This window comes from Ischnura elegans, chromosome 1 (genome assembly GCF_921293095.1).
Source record: "Ischnura elegans chromosome 1, ioIscEleg1.1, whole genome shotgun sequence".
Lineage (NCBI taxonomy): Eukaryota > Metazoa > Arthropoda > Insecta > Odonata > Coenagrionidae > Ischnura > Ischnura elegans.
Window position 1 is genome coordinate 78,813,087 of NC_060246.1, and position 17,465 is coordinate 78,830,551.

Here is a 17,465-nt window from a genome sequence, read left to right on the forward strand (position 1 = left end):
TTCCAATATTTCGTTCGCTACCAGAATACTAAATTATTTTTTTAATATTCTAACTGCACTCTTAGACTCCATGAAACGCGGTTCATAACCTTACTTCTATAGATATCAAAATGTAAATAATGGCATTTTGTAACCATTAAAAATTTAATGTGGGTGATAATGAATACAGATGTTATTTTAAAGTAGTTTTAGGAAAAAATTCTAATGAATAATTGGGAGAATACGATAAATGATTGATAATTTTGCTGTGCAAACGGTATAGTTCTGGAAAAGAGAAATCATAGTTCGGTGGGCTGTCGTTCAAGTGAATCAGAGCCGATGTATTCAACCCATAATTTTTGTGTGAGCGAAAGGGGAAAAATTTTGGGGAAGATATGACCAAATTAATCTTCTCCCAATTCATTTGTACAGAACATAATCATTGATGTACGAGCATGTAGTCACATTTTGCTGAAAATTTTCACTTCCAATGTCGTGGCATGAATTACGTTTAATATTCCCTAATTCGGGCTTAAAGATTGGCAAAGGATGACAAACATAAAATGTGTTGGCCTCCTACCTTCCGGTGAAACCGCTAGACCTCGCATCTGGTCCCTAGCGATGAGTGAGCAGGCTTGATGCTATTACAACAGCTATTCGAAGGTTTAATGGCTCGCCTATCGCCAGCGTCGTGGATCGTCAAATCAATGTCGTAGAATCACAGCGTCAACCACAATAGCCATGACGCGAATATGCGCAACTAGGTACATTCTGGTTTAATAGCCAGCTCTGTCGGTTCCTCCTGATCGGTCTAAAAATTGGTGTTGCACATTTTCATTTCCGATATTTACATTTTACCAAAATGGAAAAAAATATCGATTTTCGAAAGCACCAAGTCTCCGCTGCACAGTGGTCGGAAATCGAAAAACGCCGGACAAAAGTCCGAAATGGCTTTTTTTGAGGTAGACAATTGAAATTTGGCACTAATACGGGGAAATAGTTGCTGATTTTGAAATAGCAAGTCATTTTTATTAAGTCTCAGCCGTTACGGAGTTACGGAGGCTTAAACATGACGAAATTTCGAAAAACACGCCATTTATCATTTTTCTTCGAAAATGTAAAAAGTTACGCAGATGGTAGAGCAGTGGATGGATTTTCATGAAATTTTTAACATGTTCATCTGTCATTATAGTTTCTTGCCTGTACTTTGCATAAGTTTCAGACATTTTTGTTGATATTTGTGTGCTGTAATGTACCAAAATGGCGGAAGCTTTTTTCAAGCAAAATTTCACTTAAAGCAGTCATTATCTTTTTTATAAGAAATATGTATGTCGAGATATTTCGTAAAAATACTAAGAAAACATATTTAAACGTTTGTCTGCAAAAGGTTTGGGAAAAAGTTTGCGGCCCTGAGAGAAAATTCGAATTTTCGACCGCGCGTCGCGGTCCGGCTCCACGCGGCGGACCCCGGTAATATCGATTGCGTGTGATGGTTGAAGTTGTTTGCACCTAAATTCCTCAAATTTGCCTTTTTCAAGCAAAAAACACTTTTGTGGATTTACTAAGGTTCTATATCGAAGATATTTTGAAAGCAGTATTGGTCATTAGGTCATAAAATGGCGGACATTTTGCTAGGCAAAAGTTAACATAAAGTAGTCATTATCTCTGGTTTTAGAAAAATGTATATCATGATTTTTTGTCAGGGTATCAAGTAAACATAATTTTAAAGTGTTCTGCAAAAATCTGCGGAAAAAGTTTGCGACCCTGAGAAAAAATTCCAATTTTCGATCGCGTTTCGCGGCCCGGCTCGGGTCAGCGCGGTCTCGAAACTCCGACTCCCCGCACTGACGAATTTCTGAGGACCTTAATGTCCTGTATTCGCCTTACTCAAGACATCCATGCTGTCAATGATAACCAAATGTCATATATTTATTATCATGGAGGGATACTATATCCAGCGCATGTGTTTGTAGACTGTGATGCCTAACTGTGATGAATATGCTTTTCTTCGGTTACTCCACGGAATTTTCCGAGTAATTATGAACTCCTTCAATTCCTGAGTGCATATGAGGGTGTTTTGTTCCTCATACACTCTTTTTTGGAAGGGTGTTGGGTTGGCTGTTTTCCCTTTCCACTCTCTTTGCATTTTCAAACTGCAAGCCGCCAAATCCCTCCGCCTTCACAGCACCATGCGACTCGGTCCCTGAGGGAATTTTTATGACACCGCGCACCCTTTAACAGTTATGATGGGTTTTCCCTGGGTGGACCTTCCCTATCCTTTAAAGAAAATCCATGTTGAGCAGTAGTTCTATCTTGGCATTTGTGGTGAAGTGATGTGGTGAAGTGAATTGGGAGAAATCTGTTCTGAAAAAATATTTTTTTACTCGCGATATTGAGTGTGAGTGATAGGAATCCTTACCGAGTGTTTTTTCTAAGGTTTACATCGGTGTTTTTTTCGTCAGCAATCCACACCTTATTCGAGGTAAGATATGATTCCATGTGTTTTTGCCTGGTGTTAGTCATTCGTGCTTTTTCGTCCCATTTTTCTTACGTCCCTTGAACTATTTTTTACAAACTTTCTTCAATACCGATTTTTCGCCCCTACTTTCTGGTGTTATGTTGCCTATCGTTGTTGAACAATTTGTGGAATGGGTAGATTCATTCTATTACATTAATTTTCAGACCTTAGAAAAGTTTTTCAGTCCTGACTGGATATGTCTTCCAATTTTATCACACGGCTTGATCTCCATAATACATTGATGGGCGCGCATAAAGCTCAAATCACCAACTGAAAAAATGGAATATTTGGTGGATTTTCTTGTGCGAAGATTTGATTTAGGTCAATTTGATAACGCTATTAGAAGTCTTCGTGAATTTGTCAGAATAAGCTTTTTGTTGCCCTATTTGCAAAGGTGGAATAGAAGTTCTCGGAATAAAAAAACATTTTTAAAGCGAAATAACGCATGGCTCATGGAGTCGATGAACTTTCCTGACACCGTGCGTCAGTACTTGACTAGCACTTCTGCTGAGACAAGTAAGTGCCATCCGGTGAAAACCTTTCTTTTTCATTGAACGACATAATATTTTTATTCTTGGGTTATTTACTTTTAAATAATTACTTCCTAGGTTCACTGGGAAGGCCGGAAATAGATTTTAGTGTTTCCTCGGAGAGATCAAAAAGACGTAAGGTCCAAAATATTAAAATGTCTTCCTCTGCTGCGGAGCTCGCATTGGCAACCTCTCTGAGTTTAAGGGAGGAAGGAGATATTGCGGCCGCCGAACTAATTTCCGAGGTAACGACAACCACTCCTAGTAGGGCGAGAAGAGTTTTGTCTAAATGGAGAAAAAGGGATAATCCACAGAGGGAAATTACCCCTGAAGAAGCTGTGCCTCTCGTTATTGCAACTGAGCTAACGAAGAGTCAGTACAATACACTGAGGCGCTCGGCTCAAAATTATGGACACAAGCTTTATCCAAGCTACGATAGAGTCCTAAACGCGAAAAGTATGGCATACCCCGAAGGAATCAGAGTAACTGAAAACATGTGCGAAGTGAGTCTTCAAACTCTCTTAAATCACACAGCTTCGCGAATTCTGTCATACATTTCAACTGCTGAAACCTCATATGATGAAGTAGATTGCACACTAGTGTGCAAATATGGATTTGATGGCAGTTCGGGCCATGCCCAATATAAGCAATTGTGGGAACTATCTGACTCATCAGATGAGTATTTATTTATGAGCTCCCTGGTGCCTCTTAGGTTACTAAATGACAATACAGGTATGAGATTTACGTGTCTATTTTATCTGTAATTTTTCTAATTGGAATCATTACGGGAATTTTTAGTACTTTAGATTTTGCCGGCCTATTCGCCTTCAGTGGCTAAAAGAGACTAGAGAAGTTGCGAAAGCAGAGAGAGATTACATCAAAGAACAGATTGATGGATTGGATAAATTGAATTTTAGGGGTTATTCAGTAGCATTCAATTTGCTATTAACAATGATAAACGGAAAAGTAAGGCCAATTCCAATCTCAAATGAAGTAAAATAATATATGGCTTAAATTATTAACCTTAAAAAATATTCTCTTAGGTTTGCAATGTATTGACTGACTGTGCAAGCATGAGATGTTACATCTGCGGAGCAAAAACTTCCGAAATGAATGACATCAATGCGATGAAACGGCGACCGACTGATGTAGACAAGTACTCATTCGGTTTGTCAACTCTGCATTGTTACATCAGATTTTTTGAATGCATCCTACATATAGCCTATCGTATGGATTTTAAACAATGGCAGGTTAGAATGCATTAAAATTACTCTAGATAAAACATAGTACCTCAAAGATGTAAAAGAATAAATCACTATCACTAAATTTCGATGATTTTCCTCTTTAGGCTCGTGGTCATCTAAAAGAACAAATTTCTAAGAGAAAGACAAAGATACAGAAAGCTTTTAGAGAAAGGATGGGTTTAATTGTTGATGTGCCCAGACCCGGGTCAGGCAATACAAATGATGGGAATACTGCAAGGCGTTTTTTTCATTCCCCAAAACTGTCTTCAGAACTAACAGGTAATGGCTTATATCAAATAAATAATTACTTATAGGTTGGTATCACTTATATCACACCACACGATAGCCTAATTCATTGCTAAATTTTCAATAATGATTTTGCGATGTTTTTATTCCAGGAGTTAGCTATGACCTAGTTCAACATTTTTCAATTATATTGAAGGCCATATCCAGCGGTCTACCACTCAATAACGAGGCGTTTTCGCAGTACTGCATAAGGACTGCAGAATTATAAGTGGATCTCTACCCCTGGTATTATATGCCAATCACTGTCCATAAGGTACTCTTTCATGGGGGCGAAATTTCGAAAGAATCAATTCTTCCCTTGGGTCAGCTGTCCGAAGAGGCGATGGAGGCTCGGAATAAAGATAGGAGAAAGTTTCGTGAAAGGTTCACTAGGAAGCACTCCAGAGTTGCCACTAACGACGACCTCTTCAAAAGACTGCTATTAACTTCAGATCCACTGTTTTCCTCTGGTATGCCTTTGGAGCCGAAGAGGCATCGGAGGCTGCCAGGGGAAGGAGAGGACTCCTACACATAGATGACCAAGGAGAGATGGAGTCAGAGAGTGAAAGTGATCAGGATCTGACAGAGGACTAGCAAGTAAGAATTTTGTTTTTCCAATCATTGATGACAGCATGTTCTGAGAATTACGGATAACTTGATATCAGATACCGAATTTCTGTAGACGTCGTAAATGGAAGACAAGGTGGCGTTAATTTCAATGTAATTTCATCATCATCTTATGGATCTCCTAAAATTGAGTCCGTTGCATTAAAAAAAATGGTGGTGAAAATGAGAGAGGGAGATATGATGGTGTTTTGATAAGGATTAAGGGTGTGAAAACGAAACATTTTAGGTAGGTAACGAGAAATCCATGAAACAGAGTCTGAGCATGTGTGAATGACCGGGAAAATTAAAAGTATAAGATATCCATTAGGTTAAACTCATAACATAACATCAGTTCCTTCAAAAGAGCTGGGTTCTCTTTCATTGCTTAGTACTTTCACGGAGTAAGGACGAGAAATGGCCTCCCACTTAGCATTAAGCTACGTTAGGGCAATGAGGGTGTGGAAAGGGAAATTCGGGAAAACCCTTGTCTGACCACAAATTTACCATTGAAGGCGCCTTGGGAGTGAGAAGAGAAAGAAGGTTTGACAAAGCCTTATTCTTCTTCCTCACAACCCCGGCTAATCCGCACTTCGAACCTTCTCACTTCGGTCGGGGACAGGAAATACGCCGCGGGACACCATTCTTTCCTCGAAACCCCATGAAAGTACAGGGTAGGCATGTAGAACCCAGCTAATTTGGAGTCGCACAGCAAAATACCAAATCTTATCCGGGAGGTTTACCATGTTTATTATGTAATATTTCGTACCGTAGCATCTAAACGCCCCGCTATTCATCTTATATGAAGTCACATACGCTTATGATTTGAGGAAACATGCCGTAGAGTAACCGAAGAAAAGCATATTCATCACAGTTAGGCATCACAGTCTACAAACACATGCGCTGGATATAGTATCCCTCCATGATAATAAATATATGACATTTGGTTATCATTGACAGCATGGATGTCTTGAGTAAGGCGAATACAGGACATTAAGGTCCTCAGAAATTCGTCAGTGCGGGGAGTCGGAGTTTCGAGACCGCGCTGACCCGAGCCGGGCCGCGAAACGCGATCGAAAATTGGAATTTTTTCTCAGGGTCGCAAACTTTTTCCGCAGATTTTTGCAGAACACTTTAAAATTATGTTTACTTGATACCCTGACAAAAAATCATGATATACATTTTTCTAAAACCAGAGATAATGACTACTTTATGTTAACTTTTGCCTAGCAAAATGTCCGCCATTTTATGACCTAATGACCAATACTGCTTTCAAAATATCTTCGATATAGAACCTTAGTAAATCCACAAAAGTGTTTTTTGCTTGAAAAAGGCAAATTTGAGGAATTTAGGTGCAAACAACTTCAACCATCACACGCAATCGATATTACCGGGGTCCGCCGCGTGGAGCCGGACCGCGACGCGCGGTCGAAAATTCGAATTTTCTCTCAGGGCCGCAAACTTTTTCCCAAACCTTTTGCAGACAAACGTTTAAATATGTTTTCTTAGTATTTTTACGAAATATCTCGACATACATATTTCTTATAAAAAAGATAATGACTGCTTTAAGTGAAATTTTGCTTGAAAAAAGCTTCCGCCATTTTGGTACATTACAGCACACAAATATCAACAAAAATGTCTGAAACTTATGCAAAGTACAGGCAAGAAACTATAATGACAGATGAACATGTTAAAAATTTCATGAAAATCCATCCACTGCTCTACCATCTGCGTAACTTTTTACATTTTCGAAGAAAAATGATAAATGGCGTGTTTTTCGAAATTTCGTCATGTTTAAGCCTCCGTAACTCCGTAACGGCTGAGACTTAATAAAAATGACTTGCTATTTCAAAATCAGCAACTATTTCCCCGTATTAGTGCCAAATTTCAATTGTCTACCTCAAAAAAAGCCATTTCGGACTTTTGTCCGGCGTTTTTCGATTTCCGACCACTGTGCGCTGTGGGAAAAGAGTTCATCGCATACCTCTTGAAATTGACTTCTGCTCTGCTTAAGGCCGTGGCCAGAATATCGTTAGAAGGGGTCCATTTGGAGAGAGAGGACTCATACCTCCCATTCGATCGGTCGATTTTAGTGACGGATCACTACACGCTTAAAACATCATACCGAACTCTGATTTCTCTTTTCCAGAACTATAACGTTTGCACAGTAAAATTACCAGTCATTAATCATATTCTCCCAATTATTATTCATTGGAATTCTTCCCTAAAACTACTTTTACATGGACATATGAAGCAAGAAAGGGCATAAAAATTGGTTCAACATTTGACTGCATCTCGAATTTGAAAATTGTACCTTTTAAATATTTTCTCGGGTCTATTTGTTATTATATGTAAGGAACGGGCAAATGTTGAGGATCACCTTCTAATACTTCCTTCAGGGGGAGGAGATTTGAACTCCTTAAACCCCCTGCGCTTCGTCGTTTTCGCCTCGTGTTATGGGAACGCCCCTGTTCTAATATTGGCCTTTCGTTTAAATTTGGCTTACTTCAAAAGTTTTCTTTTATTTATGGCTTTCCTATTCTTGTCAAATTTAAGTACCCTAAAGGTGCACTTATATTACGTACGATTTTTCAAGGATTTTTAAATGGCGGCAAGACGATTTTATATTAAATACATTTTTTATTAAAAATAATAAATATGCCATCTTTAGATCCTTGAACATTTCCTTTTTAGTTACGCTAACATTTTTGGAAGGGGAAGGTTAGGCTCCATCAGGAACGGTTGTTGGCCCTTCGTCTGCAGAACTGGTCAGTTCGAATTAACGAAGAGTGTATATAATTCGCCATCTTTCAAGCTCGTAAGGGGGGGAAATTTTTCGGATTGGGGTAGGGAGGAAGTACCGTTTGTTCAGGGGTTACATGCCGGGGGGATGTCAATATGATTGTGTACACTCAAGACCTTAGTATATCTCAAATTTGTTTGGGGATTTGAACCCCAACACACCCCTATTTGCTTCGGCCTAGCCGTATTTACACCTCGCGAAGTCAAACGACTCAGAGCTGTGGTCATAATGATGTCAGTTGCGTAGCCAGGGAAGGAGTCCGGATCCCCCCGAAAGATAAAAACACAATTTTTTCCATCATAAAATAAAACAAAGTATTGAGAATCATGAATTTACAAATATTTCTTTAATAAATTAAGGTTTTTCGATTATAAAAAGTGTTAAAATTAGTTTAAAACCCTCTACCTGGTACCCTGTTTTTCAATAATTTCTTCTCCTGGTTTTGGATCCTCCCTGGACGAAGTCCCTGGCTACGCCACTGAATGATGTCATTGTCCAAACCCTAATGAAGAGAAAAAATATATGTTTATCAATGTGTATGCATAGTCGTCTTGCGGAAATTACACCGCAAGGCTGTTATCATAATTTTTCTGGGCTAGGGGTGAGTAAATTAGCAGAGAGGTGCACAATTTGCTGGGATTTACTTGGTTTGGAGGAGGGCGCATGACTCCCTGTAGAACTGTCGTTCTTTGTCATATTTTCTGACATGTCACATATTTTTGACTTACAATATCATCATGAAATTTTCGGAGTATTTAGTGTAAACCTTTTTAAATATTTAACTGTACCCAGTGGTGGATTAATTAGTTAAATTGATTCGATTTTGATTAATTTTATTGTTTTTAATCATTTTAATAGAGTAACGGGATTGTGTATGCGAATGCATGGCTACAAGTCTCAAAAGCTAGAGAAGTTTGAGTTGTATATATCGTAGAACCTAGCACTCCATATAGGGAGTATACTGTAAAAAAAAAACATGCTCAAAAATAAAATAAGCTGTGTTAGTTTTTTTAGTAAATATGCGTATTTAAAAAAAATTCACGGGAGAACGCCCCTCTCTCCCGAGGAGTAATCCATTCTGCCCGGACATGACCCCCACTTCCCAAATTGGTTGCTGAATCCACCGACGTCGCTGCCTATCCTAACAATAAAATTTTCATGTATAATATACAGGTAATTTATTAATCAGGGTCGGTGGCGTAGGGGGGGAGTGTTCAGAGGGATCCGGAACCCCTCCCACCCCGAAATATAAAAACACAACTACTAAGCTTCATTAAATAAAATAAAGTATGGAAAAACCATGGATATACAAAAGATTTCTTTAAAAAATGAAGTTCTTTCGATTATGAAAAGTGTTTAAAACCCTCTACTCGGTACCCTGTTTTCCAAAAATTTTCTGCCCTGGTTTTGGACCCCCCGAACAAAATTCCTGGCTCCCCCACTGATCAGGGTATATTTTAATTACCCTGAAAATTTCTATGCTACGGCGTAAATTCCAAAAAGATATATGGCGGAAAATCAGCTGTTATGCATCCTCTTAAAATTTTCCGCCAATAAATATCTTGAAGCCCCGTTCCCCCCTCCGTTCTAGAACCAGGATGATAGTTACAGCAGTAGCGGTAGCGCATACAGAAAACACTCAAGCGGGGGGGGGGGGGGGCGCAAAAGATATCTTGAGTTGCCTTTAATTTTATGGTAATAAAATATAATCAAGTCACAGGCAGAGTAAAAGAAAAATTTAATTGAAGTGATTATACATATTTAAAAGACAATGCCATATTATGAAAAAAAGTCACAATAGGGTGGTTTCCTATTATTTTTTTATTGCCTTAATCGAAAGATTATTACTCCTGGAGTACGTATTTCACGCTTTTAGATTTTTAAATGATAATATCTATTTTTCGCGATTTAATGAAAAGTGAAAATTTTCAAGCGCGCGAAAACGCGACGCGTTAGTAGGAATGATGGGAAATCTCTCCGTACGTCGTATTTCTGGTTCCCCCTCCGCCCGGTGAGGTGACCTTGAGGCGAGGCTTAGCGCTGATACGTCGCAGGCTGCCAGCGGGTAGCCTAGTGCCCTGCCGCCTGGTAGCGCTTGGCTTAAATAAGGATTATTAATACCTTATCAAACGAGGAAAACTTTCCGACCTTAGCCAGTTTTAATAAGTGATTATTAAGACATGTTTCTCTGAGCTCTGCGCCTCATGCATTCATTGGTAACCTCAGACGACGTATAACTCCCATCTTCTCCTATAGAAACTAGGTCCCTGTGACGTCACGTGGAGTGGCATCGCATGGGCGCCAATCTGGCCCTTTTCAAATGAGGATAAAAATGGACCATTGCCATTCGTCTACACCGACATTTATAAAACCAAATAATTTGTATATTATGAATACACTAATGGTGGGTAACGAATCGCAATTATTGCCTTTTGTTTTCTTTGATGAAGGAAACTACCCTATTGTGGTTCTGCAATGTTTGGCAATACGGACGGACCCGCAAGGGAGGGGCGCGCGCCCCCCGCGTCCCCATCTGTATCCGCCACTGAGATACGGTTGTTCGATTCCCAAATTCCATAATGATATTGGTCCATTTAAGGAGGGAAAATTGTCATTGAGAACCTCTGTAAATGCGAAGTCATCGCTTCACTTCAGACTGGCTTGCGGAGGACGAAGTATTGTCAAAGGAGAAAATTTGCGTCGCCAACACCATTATGCATATGGGGTCGACATAGCCAAAAGTCGGCCCGATTAAACAGATCGTCTGCCTGTCAGAAAGAATTAAAAAATTTTTAACCTATTCTTGAAAGGCAGATTTTCGCCTCTAATCCTAGGCCTCTCGACTTGTCTCAGCGTGATGTGATCTCGAAGGCATTTAGTTGTGTTTAGTTGCGTGGTCTCGCCGCAATCTCCCTCTCCCGTTGGCGTCCGCGGCGTTAGGTGTCGTTTTTGCTTGGTTTTTGCCACGGTGTTTTTGCCAGATTTTGCACTTTCCTCGGGAGTAGCCGGAGTAGCTGTTGGCTGGTGGGTTGTTTCCGCGGTGCATTTAAGACTGAAATAAGTGAATAAAGTTGCGTGTTGAGAACCTCAAGTATTGTAAATGATGGTGTTCCACCTAAAGCGAAAATAGGTTTAGAAGGCATGGTTATTGCCGACGATGTGGTGTGACAGCCGTGCCGTGAGTAGGTTGTTGAAAAAGACTTGTGACAGGTGTGAATCATATATTCTTAGTAGTACGCTCTATTCTGGTAAATGGCACTCGAGATATAGTATGTCAAACTTTTCCTTGTGTTGTTTCTTAGTTCTAATTCTCTCTGGACGAAAATAGTGCGTCTATTATTCTTAATTATTTTCTTGTTTACTTCGATTTTCATCGCCAGTGAAAAGGATGATGAATTGGAAATGAGTGCGATGTCTTTTGTTGACTACTATGTAGTGTAATTAAACTTAAATGCTTTATTTCCTCAGTTTAGGTCCTATTCCAAATCTGATTGGATTTATCCCACATAAATAATATCAGAATTCGTACTCCAGTTTTTATGTCATTGTATTTTTTTTAATATTCCTTATTAACTTATTACTTTCATTTGTTTTAGAGCATCATGTGTGTTCATTGTTACAATTCAGTACCATTATAGGAATATTCAAGACAATCTAAATTATAATTTGGATTGCCTATATACACCTACAGAAGACCCAAACGCCGCGGCCCTTTCCCCTTTTGGAGCTTTCATTGGGCATCTTTCACCATGGACAGTGTAGTTCATCAGTTTATCCTAATGTCTATGTAGCTTAGGTATACCTTTTGGTTAAGTATGAAAAATTTCTTCCAACCAGACATTGTACACTATGTATTGGTAAAGCTATTTTTTATTTGGTGTGTGTACCCGAATAGCTTCCATGTAGTAGTTGCTTCCTAGAGATTTTTCAACAGCTGACTTCCTTGTCCACTTAAGAAAATAATCGTCAGTCATTGGAACAAAACCCTGGGAAGGCTCGCACGATACCCTGCTGGCTCATAACACAGTGAATTTTACGTCCAAATCTCAAAATGGGGCAGGAGAGGAAAAGAGGGAGGTGATGCAGTGATTGAAGCCTGTCGAGGCCTCTCAGCTAGTGATAGGGTGGGAAGGTAAAGAATGGAAAAATCCCACGCCATCAGTTGGACAACGTGGGATACCACGAGCGAAACCAGATTTACTATTCCCAGGGAAATACATTGTACATTATTGCTAACGGCTTTCGGGAGCAGCTGCGTGTTGCGCTTTGTCATGCAAGCTTTTGCATCCATTACAGGTCGCGTTCCAAACATAGCAAATTATCCTATAAAGATAATGATCCAGTTATTTGTCTTGTGATACTATTATCAGCCATGGATAAGGACCTAAGGTGGGCACTTAGAAGGATACAACGCACCAAGTCCGAGACTTAGATGTTTTGTAAATCTGGGGAGGGGTTCAAAGAGGAAGGAACAAAAGGAAAGAAGCACTGCCATGGTAGGGAGGCCGCTGATGCCTCTGGGTTGAGGATAGAGTTGGAAGGACGGGGATAGAGAAATCCCACGCTATCATTAGGGCGATATGGGCCTCTACAATTATCATCAGTCGAAACATCAGTATGGAGGCAATGGGCTCATTCATCAAGTTTCTTTTATTTTCTATGGTAATGCAGTTTGAAAAATAACAAGACTCATATTTTGATCTATTGCCTACTCCTTGAGCTATTCACGACAATAAGTTGATGGCCTTTCCACTTTTGCAGATCTACATGTGCATACTACCCCACCAACCACCTGAATAGGTGTGTGGCAGTAGTTGTTAGAACACCAGCCGTTAAGGATTGCATTAAATTGAAATTTTAAAAAATGTGTGCATCTGAGATATTTAACGCGCGAGTCCCACCTAGCATTTATATCCACCTCCTCATTCATTGATAGGGAGATAAATTCCTAAACCTATCAGTTTTGCAAAATATATCTCTTCTTTTTTTTTCAGTAAGATTTTGAAGCATTGTTAGGTTCCCAGTTGATATTTTCTTACTTTGAAAGTAACTTGTTCTTCATAGCTTAAGCAATCGAAGTCTTGCACATAACCTCCAAGTCTCTAGCAGCCCCTACCCAATGTTACAAAAGCTGTGTAATGCTCCCTCTTCACTCACTGCAGTTTTTGACGAACTGTGCAGCTTTGGTTTGTATTTTATGAAGTTCACCGATTGAGTCATTCTGCACCAGATCCCGTAAGCTTGCCATGTATTCAAGGCGTGGCCTGAAGAGCGTTAAGTAGCACCTTTTTTTCACTTTTTCATCCTAAAGCCCTCCCTGAACTCTCTTAGCCAATCCTAGCTTCTAAAATGCTCTGCAAAATTTTTTTTTTTTTTAATATGTGGCAGTTAAGTTCATAATGACATCATCATGAGCTCATACCTTGTGGGTCGCTGGTTAGCTTATCCTCAGCCAATTGTGCATGAGTCTCATGTTGTTCCTTCTTGTTTACACTGTTGTGAGAGATTATTTCCCTCAGGGAAAGGTTATGCCGGAATGAGGAAATGAACCGGAACTGCAAACTTATGAGAAGTGGGCATCATGAAACATAAATTTGGAAAAGTCATCTATGCTGCAAAATTTATTACTTTCTCATACATAATGGTGCATTTTCAATGTTCTAACCTGTTCTGAACAGGTAATTCTTACGATTCTTGATAACAGTTATAATTCATTGTATACAATATTTTGGCTTAATTTTCTGTAGAATTAATCTAAAATGTTTTGGATAAAATTTTCATTTATCTTGAAGAAGAATAATTACTCTGTAAAGTACATATTATCAACCAAAATGGAAAATTGTGCAAATAGTCTAGAGAGTTTTTAAATGTTGGGCAATTTTAGTTGTGCGTTTCTGTGTGACTCTGTTGTGGCAATTATCCATCACTGCTGCGCATGTAATTAAATACAAAAGTAAATCTTTTAAAGTTGTTCAGGACAAGAGAGATCGTACATTCTGATGGATGATAATTTATTTCGTAAGCCAAGTATATGTTTAGAGTAGTTGAGAAAAGAAAGTTTATTCACTCTAATTTGGGATGAGTTATTTTCTAGCGTTTGCTGATTTTCTTGATTGAAAGTTCTTTGGGCAGTCTAGTTCAAAAAATGTGGTCAAATAGTTAATAAATTCACTTGCCTATTTAATATAGTCTTTTAAAGGGATTTATTTTTGATTTTATCATTTTTACTACAAAATACTTATTTTCCTTTCAACTTTCATTGTAGTTGTTGGGCCAGTCTCAGTTTCTGAAGATCCTGAAGATTTTGTGAAAGCTCTTGATCAATTGGAAATCTATGGAGGAGATGACTGTCCTGAAATGTCTACCGTTGGTATACTGCAAGCTTTGCAGAATGCTTACCCCAATTCATTTTTGTATGTTTTCACTGATGCTCCTGCTAAAGATTATCAGGCATACAATGATGTTGTTGAAGTTGTCCAGAGAAAACACGCACAGGTTTGTCCAACAACATCTTTTTTTTCTTAATATTTCTTGATTCTAGATGGGCACTAATGTTGTTGGGAGAATAATTATTGCCTCATAGTTTTCGAGGTTTGAGTTATTAAATTTCATATAGGTATTTTCTTCTTTATTCTAAGTTACACCTATATCATATTTTTTTTAATATTTTAAATGTCATTTGTCAGATCTAGCTTTACCCATTATTGTACCATGTCTGATTAGTTGTGATTCCTTGTCAATTTGTGTCTCAAACCCAAGCCTTTTTACCTGCAGGTTAATTTTTTCCTTAGTGGCTTATGCACAGGAAAGAAAATTGCGGAGGAAGCATACAAAGTTTACAACAAAATAGCCATGGCAAGTGGAGGGCAGGTCTTCATCATGACTAAAGATGATATTAGCAGTGTAAGTTAACGTAACTGTAAGGAAAATGTACATTTCAGCACACACTGAATATTTTCATTAAATGTAATATTTATACTTTATATGGTGAAAAAATATTTCTGTTTATTTATTTTATGAAATTTTGCGAAAATAACTGTTTTTGGTAGATGTATTGGCTGAGAATGGAAAACAATGTAGGTACATACTGTTTCTAATACTATTGGCGGTTGACTATTACTTCCAGGCAATGGACTTCCTTAGACAGACACTCCGTTCACGAAGTGTGACTGTGTACTCATTGAGTCGTCCTGAACCAATAATAGAAAAGCCTCATTCTGAAGACTTCAATATCACTGTTGAAAATGATCTTGATCAATTAACGGTCATACTAACTGGAAATCAACCTACTATTGATGTCAGAAATCCATCGGGTGAGACACCCAAGGCAGTGAAGACTATTTTAGATCTACCAAATGCTGTCGTGGTTAATGTTGATGATCCTAAACCAGGCGGCACATGGACTGTAAATATTACAATCCAACCCAAAGAAGCAGGTTCTAAATCAAAAACTATTCCCGATGGTTTTACACTCGCAGCCAGGGGAACTGGGAGTCCGTATCAAATCCTGTATGGATTCTCAGTCCAGCCAGCAGGAGATTTGAAAGAAACAGCCAAACGTCCGCTTGAAGGTAAATGGTAGTTGTCTTGTATTTACAAGATTATTATGTGTCTATTGTCTAATGTAATTATATTTTGTAATATGCATATATATATACTTTTTATGCTGTTGCATGATGTTCTTTTAAGGATACTGAAGGTTTTAAGTATTCCACCTCTTATTGCTGTTGCTGATTAGTTTTGATTGTTGCTGATCATTGATATAAAACGAGTTTTCCCTTTAAAAGTAAAAAATTGTGGCCTTGGAACTGGATATGTCTTTCATTTATTCAGACAAGATAACAGATAAGCTACAGTTGCACTCAAAGATTTATTCCAACTGCTACTTGTTCCATTCTTTCAGGGACTGAAAACTATTTAACTGTGCAAATATACCCACTTGTTGAGGATTCTGAAAGCTCTGACTGGCTGAAAAAATATAACTGGAAATCAGTGGACTTTTTAAAGATGGATGGTGGAGTTATTTGGTCTCTGCCCTTAAGACAAATTAATGGCACACAGGATAGCAATGAAGATGAAGATACACAGGCGATGAAATTTGTTGCTGGGCCATTCTCTCCTCCAGCTGAGCTCATCACACTTTCTGTAAGATGTATATTAAATTATTTTTCTGTGTGTGCTATTCATTTTAGGGATATGTGTTCTCATGGATCTCATTCAAATATTCTAATGGTCTTTGAAATTTTTAGTATCAAGATGATAAAGAGTTAAGTGTGCATTTATTTACTCTATAAATACTACACATACAATTAAATGCGATGGTGGTTGGCGTCACATGGTGAAACTCCTTCATGATGCACAAAGGTTAAGAAAAGACTTCGCTGTTTCACAAAATAACACTGTTGCTGTTATTTTGTGAAACAGCGAAGTCTTTTCTTAACGTTTGTGCATTACTACACATACAGTAAATTCCGGTTATTACGCGCCTCACTTTACCGCGGTTTCGGATATACCGCGGGTCTCACCTTGTCCCCCGAAATGATTACATTGACCTTTTTTTTTGAGGTAGGTAACTTTGTGGCGAATTTTATCTCGGCGTGACTTCCGACGCGTCGCAACGGCGCTACTTCAAGTGACTGTATTAACGCGGTTGGCGACGTATTCCATACATTGTTTCGTAGCCATAAAAAAAAACTCTGTAATTCCTGATCGGTCATTGTGTCTTGTGAACTCGAGCTGAAAAGTGTGTTGCACGGCTATAATAATTTTCGAAATTCAGGGAGATTGAGATAATTCTCTTTCGTACGTTAGCACCGCAGCGCTCAAACCAAGGTAGGTACTCAACGCCCACAGGCTTCGAGCATTTAATGATGAATGAGCTGTTTTACCTTTGTCTAAGGCTTAATATGAATATGAAAATTACTTTTTTACGAAAATTTTCATTGATTTTAGGGTTAAAACGATGTCTGCCAAAAGGAAAACTTACATAATTAAAGAAAAGTTGGGCATAATCGACAGAGTGAAGCGCGGTGATTCAAAATCAAGTTTATTCAGGGAGTTTGGCGTTCCTGAAGGAACTATTCGTGGTTGGATGAAAGAAGAAGATAAATTACGATCATTTGTTGATCAATTGGATGACGAAATAGGACTTGATAGAAAAAAGGCCAGATTGAGTGCTGCTGGTGATGTGGATGAATGTTTGTTTACGTGGTTTGTTCAGAAGCGCAGTGAAGGTGTTCCATTATCCGGTCCACTTTTACAAGCACAAGCAATTAAATTAAATAAAGAAATAAGTGGTGCTCATGATTTTGTTGCTTCTGCTGGCTGGCTATCGAGGTGGAAAATTCGCCACGGGATAGCGCAAGTTAACATGCAAGGAGAATCGCGTTCCAGTGACAGTGTAGCAGCTAGAGAATTCTGTGGGACTTTACGCAAGATGATTGATGACGGTGAGTACACTGAAGAGCAATTGTATAATTGCGATGAAACCGCTCTCTACTACA

At 38.7% G+C, this 17,465-nt stretch overlaps 1 protein-coding gene across 2 annotated transcripts in view; it reads left to right on the plus strand.

Annotated features, from left to right (window-relative positions):
* The window catches only part of LOC124163932 (hemicentin-1-like), a 79,901-nt gene that overhangs the window by 11,859 nt on the left and 50,577 nt on the right, over positions 1-17,465 (plus strand). For both annotated transcript variants that reach the window (XM_046541049.1, XM_046541057.1), the window contains 4 exons: positions 14,228-14,457; positions 14,737-14,865; positions 15,089-15,533; positions 15,866-16,107. In XM_046541049.1, the coding sequence (XP_046397005.1) occupies positions 14,228-14,457; positions 14,737-14,865; positions 15,089-15,533; positions 15,866-16,107 (1,046 nt within the window). The remainder of the gene's footprint in view (positions 1-14,227; positions 14,458-14,736; positions 14,866-15,088; positions 15,534-15,865; positions 16,108-17,465) is intronic.